General features: G+C 36.9%; 1 protein-coding gene across 2 annotated transcripts in view; it reads left to right on the top strand.

The window, feature by feature from the left end:
• The window catches only part of TENM1 (teneurin transmembrane protein 1), a 641347-nt gene that overhangs the window by 522863 nt on the left and 106262 nt on the right, over positions 1 to 12222 (top strand). For both annotated transcript variants that reach the window (XM_059680479.1, XM_059680478.1), the window contains one exon: positions 162 to 394. In XM_059680479.1, coding sequence (XP_059536462.1) covers positions 162 to 394 — 233 coding nt within the window. The remainder of the gene's footprint in view (positions 1 to 161; positions 395 to 12222) is intronic.

Here is a 12222-nt window from a genome sequence, read left to right on the forward strand (position 1 = left end):
ATTACTAGAAAAATGAAGTATCCATCTACTCAGTACATAAGAAGGAAGGTACTTGAATTCTTTCATCTGTTAAGAGAATTTTCCATTTGTGATGAAAGGCAGCCCCCAGGGTTGTATACTGAACAAATTTCTTTGAATAACTTTACCTTTCTCTTCCTTAGCACAAGTCCTGCTCACAAATACTATCTGGCTATGGACCCTATGTCTGAATCACTTTATCTATCAGACACCAATACTCGAAAAGTCTACAAGTTGAAATCTCTTGTGGAAACAAAAGATCTGACTAAGAATTTTGAAGTGGTGGCAGGAACAGGTGATCAGTGCCTTCCGTTTGACCAGAGTCATTGTGGAGATGGTGGGAGAGCATCGGAAGCTTCACTGAACAGCCCTCGAGGTAAAAAAAAAAATCCTTTGGTGATCTGAAGATTTAATTTGATTTCTCCAATTCTTAAGACCATTGCCATGCTGTAGTCTATCTCAATATGCCTCTATCAGACATCTCAAGTCTATCCCAGAAGAAAGGAACAGTCAGGATTAAATTTTAGCCAATATGCATTAGTATAGTTATAACTGTTATTAAAATATTGAAATGCTACTTTTCTGGTTGATAATTATTATCCAGAGCCCCCTGAGTGCTTTCCTGATACCCCAACCTCTCCTCAGGTATTACTTCCTAGAAACTCCCAACAGTCCAACAATTAAATGGTTAATTACTAGCTGGCAGAGAGCCTCAAAAATGCAGGCTTCTTCTACCACTGTTAACATTTAAATATGTTGAATATCTCGCAGACTCTAGACATTTCTGGCTTTTGCTTAACAACCAACCTTTAATGAACCTTTTCTCCATTAATTTAAATCATCCTTGAAGCTATGTATATTTTCAATTTATATCATCCTTTGGATAACAAATTCCAATTCTTTTTGCCTTCTGTGAGAGCATGGCCTTTCTTTTTATTTGTCCTAAATTTACTTCTCAATCCTTACAGGCCAATGCTCAGTTCTATTGCCTGGGATTTGTTAATAAATCTCTGCTCTTCCAATTAGCTTCATGATTTTATAGACCTGGATCATATTGCCATCTTATGCCATAAGCTGAAGGATCAACTTTTAAGTCTGTCATCATAAATCATCCACTCTATCTGCTTAATTATTTACTCATTCTTCTCTATTCCTTCTTCAAGATGGTGTGTAAGTGTGTGTGTGTATGTATGTGTGCTTTTATTTTAGTTGGTTTTATGAAGTGTTCATTTTAGTGGTTTTTAAGAAGCCAATGTGATCTCTTTTAACTATTATACAAATATAACACAACAGTTGCACAAAAATTAAAAAAATGCAAAAATATTTTAAATAAAGTCACCCATAATCCTATCACATATAGAAAACCACTGTTAACATTTTAGTATATATCTATCTAGACTTTTTTCTATGCCTATCATATATTTTATTTTCTACTAATGGAGTCATATTACAGAATGCTGTTCTAAAATCTGCTTTTCATACTTAATTTATTATGAACATCTTTCCGTGCCAAAAAAGATAAAGTGAAGCCAATGTGTTTAATTTGTTAGATGTTCACTTATTATTTCAAATATTAAGAGTTTACTCTTTAGTCATTTGACATTTGCCATATGGGGATTAAATTCCAACCACAATCAAAGTTTAAAGCTTTCCCTTTCTTCAAGGCCATATTCAAGTTATATCTGCGCCTTTCATAAAACCCCTCTGGATAATCACAGCCAATTAAATCTGAATTTCTTTAACAGTGTCTACACTACCCAATTAGCACTTGATTATATTTTGCCTTATTTTACTTAGCAGTTCTTTCATGAACGGGAGGGTTTTTTTATTACTGAAGTAAGCTGCTTGAGATGAGAAACTACATCTAATATTTCTTTTGAATCTTCCCCACCTCGTTGGCAATATCTTGCACAGTGTGGGATCCACTACACATGTTTATTGTGTAATTGATCAGTTAAGTAACTTTTACCTACACCAAGTATTCCTAAGAGGAATTTCAGTGGTGCTTAAAGCAGATAAACTTGTTTCCTTAAGGGAACGTAAGTCCCCAAGTATCATGTTAAAGTGTTTTGAAATGTTTTTTTCTTCTCTGGTGCCAGCTTTCATTTCTTGCATGAAGTAGGTCCACATCACATACTTGAATATTGAATGCAGAACTCAGGGGCAACATATAATTAGCTCATCTTTCAGGGAAATATGGGCTGGGTCCCACCTTTACACAGGTTTAAAACACTTGTGAGTATTTTAAGGTTTTCTGCATAAGAAATATGGAGGAATCTAGCTTGTATTATGCCTGAAATAGACATCCTCCTGAGTTGCCACTAATATGAAAACCACTCATCTCATCTACCACATTCAACCTGCCACATAGAGGATGACTATATCGGCTTTTTCAAATAAAACAGATAATCGGTTCCTTGCAGATCCCCCCCCCCCGCGCCCCCCTTGGAAAGTAGCAGTAATAGAATCCTGATGAAGAGGATTTTTACATGAACTCCTGAAGCATCAGTAATGAGAGTGCCAAAATTTATGTATCTATTAAAGTTAATATTAAACTAAGTTTTTCTTGTCATAGCTAGTACTGCATTTTCCTTTGGCTATATTTACTCATCTTTCTATCCAAAGGTGGCCTTTACAATAACCTGGTATTCTTGATTGGTCCCAACGCATTCAGGAACCCTAAGAACATCTGGCTGAGGATTCAGATAGCTGAATGTCTAATCCATCTAAGACTGCCTTCACTTAATGTACTGAGCTGATGTTGGCAACATCTGCTCTGATACAGTGAGTGAAGGAGGATGTTTAAAGGAAGGGAATGTGTGACTCACACGAAGTATCCACCACGTCTCCTTCAACTATGTTAACAGTGCTTGAAGACCCTGTTAGTGATCTTCCAAGTCACTCAGATAGCAGAACCTATGTCCAGACATCAGTCACTCTTGAAAATGCTGGTCAGAACTCTTAGGTACTTAACCAAGGCACCTATCTCTGTGCCGAATATAGACAGCACTCACCCTTGGCAGTGAATCAGAAGTGAGATTCTCATTATATGGAATGCTGCAGGGCAATTTCATAGACTTGCATGCAAGAAGGAAAAATCATGCAAGAAGTCATTAAAACACAGTGTGCAAATTGAAAGGAGAGTCTTGCTAATTGCTAATTATATCTTTGAGGTTCTCCTGCAGGTTCTTTATCTCTCAAGAAGGAACAATTTGTTTCTTTTTTTTCTTAACAACTACCATACACTTCAGTTCTTTCTTCCTTCCCCCTTACAAGGCAGCAAATGTATAATGGATTTCTTTAAGGAAAGGTTTGACTTTTTTTCTTTCCACCTAGAAGCTAATAAAGAAAAGCTAAAAAGCTATAGATCAGTAGAGAATGGAAAAGTACATCTAGGGAGTACCATTTTGAGGTTAGGAAAGAGAGCTTGCCCTAAGACTTTAACAAGCAACATATTGCAATTACGGGCAGGCTCTCCAACATGTCCTTAATTATGCAAGGTAAGTCAAATAAATGTTAATCTGCAAGACAGCTAATTTATTTTCTGAATCTATTCTAAAAATAGGATGAAGTAAAATTTGCTTTTGAGATCATATGTCCTAAAGTTGGAATAAATTATCAAATGGGATTTTAAAAGTCAGCAAAAGGTAAAAGGTCAAAAGCCATTGGATGAAGATATATATATAAGTGGTAGCAAATTGCAATGAATGTGGGGATAGGGAACCTAGACTTTTTGTTCAATCTATCTAATGCCAGGGTTTCTTTGAATGGCCCTGTGTAAGTCACTGTACCACATGGTGCTTTCATTTCCCTGAACACTAAAATAGACTTAATGTACCGTTGACTAATTCTGTTTCACTGGGCTAGTAGTCATTTAAACACTGGATCCTGAGATTCCTCGGTTGTAAACTGAAGGGCTTGGGATGATCTCCCTCCAAGCTTCAATGTATTAAAATGACTACAATTATAACTTACTGTCTACTGTGTGTCATACACTGTACTAGGTATTTAACACACAGTATCTCTAACCTTTACAACTATGCAAAAGGCCAATAGTATCATCCCCACTGTATATATGAGGAAACAGAGACTAGATAGGTTAAGAAATTTACCAGGGTCACAAAGTTTACAGATAACGCTAGAATTCAAACCAAGTTGGCCTCCACTATCCCATATTGTCTGCCCTGCAGCTAAAACCCATGGTCTCTGTTGAGGGTAGGAAATATTGGAAAATGGTTTTCAATCTAATAAAATCTATTTAATGGGAACAATACATTTTTATTTGTAAGATAAATGACTTTTAGTCTACCTTCCTTTTCTTATTAGATCTTTTCCTCTAATTTTTCCGACCTGGTAGTGTACCCTTAGTGCACTACATAGCATTTACATAGTCTGTAAATGTAATTATTCAAATAAATCTCCAGGAAAGTTTGTCACATTTTTTGGAAGAGTCTGCATTTTGGAACTTCAGCAACATTTTCTTAAGGGGTGGAGGCAGGAAACCTTAACTTTATTAAATTTCTTGACTATAACTGGTAATTACAAATTTGGTTTAAAGGAAAAAATGGAAGTGGCCCTGAATAGATTTTCATATAAGACTAGAGGCCTGGTGCATGGATTCGGGAACTGGTGGGGTCCCTCGGCCTGATCTGCGGGGATTAGGCTGAAATCAGCTCTCCAACATCCCCCGAGTGGTGCTGAATTACAAGAGAGTGGTTCTTAGGTGATGCACCCTGGAATCAGGCTCCCTCCTCTCTGGTTCCGGGTGCATCACCCAAGAACCGCAGTTGCCAAGTCACCGCAGCTACAAAGTCACCCCAGCTACAAAGTCACCTCAGCTCTGCAGCTCCTGCATTGAGAGTCTGCCCCCTGGTGGTCATGGTGCATCACAACTACCAGACAGTCTGATGGTCAGATGGTCAGACTGTCACTTAGGCTTTTATATATATAGATAGCCCGTGGATACTTCTCTGGGAAGAAATCTTTATCTGATTTAGTTTTAAATACTTTGATTTGAGTCCCAATAAAGGGAAACATTTGCCATTTTACTCATCAATACTTCAATGTAATGGGGCAAGGAAAAAAAAGTTTAGCAAAGAGCTTGATGGTGTGCTAATTCCTGGCATTGTATATGAGTTTGAGTTGACTTTGAAAGATGCTTTTAAAACATGCATGGATGATGTAGTTGAAACTTAGGTTCCATTTATTATTTTTACTGCAACTTTCTTTAATTCTACAGAGAACTCAAACTAATGAGTCATGTAATAGATGACCAAGTACTTAAGCAGAATGTGAAATGGTACTAGGTGGGGATATAAAATAAAATTTGTGACAAGCTGAATTCATTTATTTTTTTAAGTAGATATAGAGGGTGAAGGAGTGACTGGACAGGATGAAATTAATCAATGACTCAATTTGGTTCCCTTGGACCTCACCAAGGGTTATGTCTCTATTTCCATGTGCATCTTTAAGCAAACTGACCTCAGCACTCAGCAGGTCTTAGGCAATATCCAGATGAGTTCAAACAACCCCTGAGCCATTCCCTAGGAGGGAAATGATCCTTAAATCTTGATGGCTTTCAAAAGTTTTTTAGGATATTCATTATCCTAATCATATAAGAGTTACTTTAACTTTATTGGCAATTAAGAAATCTGGTTATGATAGTGTCAAGACAAAAAAAAATCTGAGGTGCATCCTGAGTCTCTACTGATTGCTCTGGCATCTACATGCTATTCCAAAAGGCTAAATTTGGGGTATTAAGAAAGATGCTAAAACTCTGATCAGTAACATCTTGTTGATGTCACTGGTGTCTATGAGGGAGAGAGTATAGTATGCAAAGAGATGCATGGGTAAAATGAATGGTATATTTAGGAAACTATAAATAAATCAGTATTGTTAAAGTCAAAATATTTGAAAATAATAAGAGAAGGGGAAGGAATAGGAAGTTTTAATTTTATCTTATAGGCAAAGAATTTGAGGCAGCATTTTTGATAGATTATTTTGGTGGCAGGGCAGAAAATGCACTGGAGTAAGGCTGGGGCAAAGAAATCATAGGGAGTACTGATGTTTACAGTGTAGGCTATAGGGTGGCATCTATGAAAGAGAAAAGAAATCTCTAGGGGAAAAAGGTGAACAAAGAGAGTTTGGTATCCAAGAAGCCAGCATAACAGTTTGTTTCAAGAAGTTACAAAAACAGTATCAAATGTAATAGATTTGTAGCCATTGTATTAGTCAATGAAGAGCTCATTGGTGACTGCCATTCCTGGTCTGAATGGTGGTAGCGGTGGAAGCCAGAGTTCAGTTATTTGATGAGCCAATGAGAGGTGAGAAAATAAACACCGCTACTGAATATCACTCTAATGAGAAGCTTGGATATAAACAATAGAGTGATAAGAAGTGAGAGGACAAGGCACTTGGGGATGTTTTTTTCTATAAGAGAGATGGGGCAATAGTATAGGTAAATAGAAAGATACAGAAGACAGAATAAATGATGAAACAAAGTCTGGAGGAAGCTGAAAGGAAATAGATCTTCAATTGATGAGGAGATAAAAGAGACCAACCTAAGATAATGTATACATGTAAGGATAAGTTTTAGGCAGAAGGAGCTAGAAGGCTGCTGGTACATCATTCTGTTAGCCTCAGTGTTCTCAGAGAAGTGGATTTATTCTGCTAAAAATGAAGAAGTAAAGTTAAGCCTTGAGGTATATGGAAAAAGTTTGGAACAACCCCTTAGTGAAGTAGAATTTCTGGAGAAGAACATTCTACCACCCATCACCAAATTCCCAGCTCAACTTCAAGGCATTTCTCGTAAGAACTTTTCTCCCACATACTTGTCTTAGAATCAGAGGCATCTTGAGAAAAATATGTTTGAGAAAGCCTTCAAATTCAAGCAAAATATTTGTTCTTTATTGCTCACTGATCCCATGCTGTTTCCACTTCTGGAGATTTTTTTCCTAAATTATATATTGGTAGTTCAGTTCATAGTAGCTACACCAAAAGACTTAGTGCCTGTTATGCAGCCAGAGTGAGAGTTCGTGTTATTCATCATTGGTCTAATTCATCTGCTTATGATGGTCAAAAATGTTGATCTTATATTATGTCAGCAGCTGGAACATGAGAACCTTTCTATCTTTTCTGTCACAGTCCTGAAGCCATAAGCTGTTGGTGGCAAAGTCAACAAATGGAAAAGCACTTATATCTAACCTTGGCTAATTGGTCTAGGTAATATCCATGGTTAATACAGAGAAACCTGCATTAAGTTAATTCAAGTTTTATAAAGTTACAGATACATTATTAAATTACTTTTTCTTCTGCATTTATTTTAATTTTCATGCATGCATAAGACTCAAGCAAGCACAGAAATAATATTTTAGAGGCCAAATGCCATGAGAGATAAGTTTCCAGGTTCTGGAGTCAAACAGAATTGTATACAAATCCCAGATCCACCACTCAATTAATGTGTGACCTTGGGTAAGTCACCTAACTTCTTTGAGCTTCAGCTCCCATGCCTGTGAAGTTAGTATGCTAAGTAATAGTGCCTATGCAACAGAGTGTTCAGTAATGCATGTAAAGTGCCTATTGCGGTGCCCAGCATGTAGTGTGTATACAGTAAATGGTGTCTACCATTATGATCAGGCTTTCTATTTTGTTGCTAAAAATAATACTGCTTAACATAGTGACCAAGCATGGAATAAGTTACTTTGCAAGTTCCATGTCCTTGTAAGTCAGTCTGAGACTTCATTATTTCTAGGGAGAAATGTTGCCACTAAAGAAGCAAGAGTCAAGATAGGGTCAGATTCAGGTATCCTATATAATAAAGAGCTAGTATGCTAATTAGACTGAACAGCAGAACGACTGTCTGGACGACCTTCCAAATGAAGCCAGGGCTGCAAGGGCTGAGGCAGCTGGGGCTGCAAGGGCTGAGCCCCTTGCACGAATTTGGTACATTGGGCCTCTAGTTGTGATTTAATTAGTTGATCCCTCCCAACCTTGAGATGCAATAATTCTAGTGCTGGTTCCTTTTACATGTAGTTTGAGGAGCCCCACACACACAAACACAAGGCCCACCTAACCAAAACAATTCCCTTCGCAGAGTACCATTTCAATATTAAATTCATTCCATAAGGAGATTCTTCAGATGTGAACTTAAGTGTTTAGGGCAGGATATTGCCTGGGAGAGCAACACATTAATTCTTCATTGAGACACTTAATGGGGGACTTGGAGGCATGGAGCACAGGCTGGATGTATTTGGATAGATGAGATCACCTGAGTAGACAAGCCAAGGTGGGAGCTACTTCATGTAGCATGGGGAAGTGGAGTGCTAGGTATCTGACAGAATGGCAACAAAGCGGGGAGAGATGGGGGAATAACAGTGATATATACTTCTGTAGTACTGTTTAGAATGAAACTTAGACCCCTACATATCAGGACAGACATGGGAATTATGGTTCTTACTCTTTTTATTCAGATCACCAGCCAAAATAACTTTGCTCCCTTAGCACAGCTCCTTAGTGTCACATCTTTCTTGTCTGTCCATTTAAGAATCACCTCAGCTGACAATGAGAAGAACCCCCTCCCCATCAAACCAAAATGACAGAGATCACACACTAACACACTGCAAATCACTTCAGTCATATTTTGAATGGTGTATTATGGTAACCTATAAATAACTAATTGCATAAAATTGCTTTAGTAGTTTCTAGATGGCAGCTTTAATTAAAAGCACCAGAGACATTTTGAAATTTAGAAATGGATGGCATGTAATTTGCCCTTTTACCAACCATAAAATGGTAATTAAGGAATTTGATTCACTTCTTCCTATTAAAAGTTTTATGAGAATATCAAGTTCCTTCTAAGTACAGTTTCTGTTCAGCAGAAGGTAGTATGTTTGCTTTATCAGTCTTCTCCAGCAGGGTAAGATGTTTTAATGTACAAATTCTTCAGAAGTTAATTAGGAAATTTCTTTCAATGCAAAACGTTTGTTTTTAAGGTTCTAAAACATGAAACTGTATTAGAGCTAAAACCTTTGATCATGGTCCCATATTGCTCCACCATCAGTTACAAGATAGCCTAGTAATTTCAAGTTTACCAAATGCATGGAGCTGACTATAAAATCTAAGAAATGAGGAAGTCATTTCCTGGTGAGTCTAGCATGCTTTGCTGATTCTTGAAGGAATCTGAAATCTACAGTATGTTGACTTCTCAGATAAATCAGAATATTCACTCCACAACAGAGGAGTCATCAGAAGACATTTTTACATTAATTGATCATCCAGTAATACTGGTTCAAATAGCAGGTATAGAGTATGAAACTCACACACCATGCAGCAAACCCAGATATCTTTGGAAATCCCTGATTTTAACATCATCATGGAGTAAAACACAGCTGGAAATGGAACCAGGCAGCCCAATTTTATTTTGTAATTGATCAATTGATTACATTTTGGAACCACTTCAGACTAAGGATTATAGATAGCATTACACAGGCATATAGACCAGTGTTTTAAAGGCAACTAATAGCTTAAGTTACCTTAAACATGTAAGAAAGCTGTTAGGTTTGTTTTTCTTTAAGTCAAGCAGATTCTCTAAAGTTGTCTAAGCAGCAAACTGGTCAAGTTGAGGATGTTTGAAATGTCTCCTCTTCATTCAGTCTTTCAGGGATTCCCCTGGCTAACTCCGAGCCCCACCCTTCATCCTTCTGTCTGTCTTTGCCAGATAGAAATTCAGCCTTTTCTCTTCTCTCTCCCTACTCAGAACTGGCTGGGCATGCAGCAGTATACTGAAGGGGGATGGGACAGTGGGAGGGATATTTGATCATTGACATTGTTTACAATTTCCAGTGATTGGTGATAGTAAACATAGGCCTGCTATTCATCAGTTTTACTATTGCTTTTACTATTTCTACCGAAAATGCACTCCCCTGACTGTCTGCATGCAGGACATACTGCTCCTACTACCCCCAAAACTTGGCACAACTCTGCCAGTATAAGGAAAATACTCACAATATAATATTCAATGGAAGGTTCGGGATACAAAACTGTATTACTATTTTCTCCTACATCTGTAAGGATGCAGGGGTGGTGTGTACACACAGAGGTAAAAGTTTGAGAGGAAGTTTATGTAAATTTCTATGTTAGCGATGGTAATTGCTGCATAAGGAATTTTGAGTGATTTTGTTTTCTTCTCTTTAATTTTCTGAGCATTTATTATTTTTATAATCTAACAAAATATATATTTTAAACACACACACACACACACACACACACACACACACACACACACTGTCCTGTCCTATGGCCAATCTCTGAGGACTCAGGTGTCTTTGCTTTCATAAATGACAGCTCTCCAAAAGGGGTGTCATAGTGCAGATGGGTGACAATGGGTTACGCTCATCTGAGCATGTTACTGGAGACCCGCTGAAGGGGCAGTACCATAAATCAAGAAAGAATCGAAATGGAAGACCGTGGAGACATCCTGGCATGCCAGTAGTGAAAAGTACTTTCATTACATTTGTTGTTTTTAAAGAAAGAATTATAAAGAATACAAATTAAAATGGCAAATAATCTTACCATCTGGATAAGCCCCATTGATATTGAAACATAAAATTAGTATAATAATAAGTAGTAATATTGGTCTATGGTTTGAAAGCTTGAACTGTATAGAAAGGTGCAGAAAGAAAATTCCAGGCTTCTTCTCAAAGAGACACACTCCAGTATCTCTCTTGAGAGGTAACCAGTTTCTTTCAATTCCTTCATATGTATTTTTCCCTTACATAAAAGGACTCATATAAATTACTTTTTACCCTGATTCTTTCATTTGATTATATATCCTGAATATATTTCCACTGTATGACATTATAACATGGATATACCATAATTTATTAAGCCATTTGCTTCTTGATGGGCATGTGGTGTTATTTTTAATCTTTTGGCACTATGGTGCTACATTGAACAACCTAATTCATATGTTTTGAAACACTTTTGTTAGTATATGCATAGGGTTAATTTTTCTCTATAGTAGATATTACCAGCTTGTCCTCCCAAAAGATTGAACATATTCACACCAATAATTATAAGAGTGCCCATTTTGCTATTACCTCAGAAGTTCTCAGTGTCATTAAATATTTTAATATATACCTCTCTGATCAGTGGACAATGATAGCTTGTAGCTTTAATTTGAATTTCTTTAATTATAAATGAAGTTGAGTGTTATTTTATATCTGTTGTGACCATTTGTATTTTTTCAGTAAATTTACTTTCATATCCTCTGCCAATTTTTCTATTGAGCTGTTGATCTTTCTGTCTTATAAATTAAGAAAAGCATCCCATTGTCTTTCATATGTGTGGCAAATATTTTCCAACTTTGTCATTTCTTTTTTTAACCATATAGAAGTTGGTCAGGTTTAGCAATATATTTTCTTAAGGTCTCTAAAGTTTGTGTCTTCCTAGATAAAAACCTTCCTGAAGTAAAGTCATTTTTAAGGCAGATAGGCAGACCTTTCAATGACCCTTAAATCGTACTGGGTGTTTTTCCCATTTGGGCATCATGAAATTTAGAAAACTTAGGAAGTGTTTATAGTAATTAAACCTAAAGACTTTGGAATCAGGCAGATAAAACTGAGTCCAAGTTTATTATTAACAACTCCAAGCCGCTGTTTTCTCATCTGTAAAATGGAGATTGTGCATCTGCCTTCCTTGTAGGGTAATATAGAGGATGAAATGACACCATATGGGTTAAGTCAGTACATAGCACAGATTAAGTACTGAATAAAGTATGATGATAAGAATGAGGATAAGTAAATAAGTTTTAAAACTAATAACTCAGGATTGTTTTTCAAGACTAGTAACAAGCATTTTGTTTTCAAAACTCCTTGACTGTATTCAAATTCTCTTCTGTCAAACTTCATTGGTTGTATATATACAGTCCTGACATAATTATCATTTCAACCATATATTTAAAATACTTGGAGAGAGGTACTGGTGAGAGCTTGGCTGTACAAAATATGTAGAAAGTCATAGGTACACATGTGCATGAGGAGACATATGCTATAATGTCATTACAGTAAAAAAAAAAAAATGACCCTGGTCAGGTAGCTCAGTTGGTTAGAGCATCATCCCTGTAGGTAAAGGTTGTGGGTTTGATCCCAGGTCAGGGCACATACAAGAATCAACCAAGCCTGGCCAACGTGGCTCAGTGGTTGAGCA

This window comes from Myotis daubentonii, chromosome X (genome assembly GCF_963259705.1).
Source record: "Myotis daubentonii chromosome X, mMyoDau2.1, whole genome shotgun sequence".
Taxonomy (NCBI): Eukaryota; Metazoa; Chordata; class Mammalia; order Chiroptera; family Vespertilionidae; genus Myotis; species Myotis daubentonii.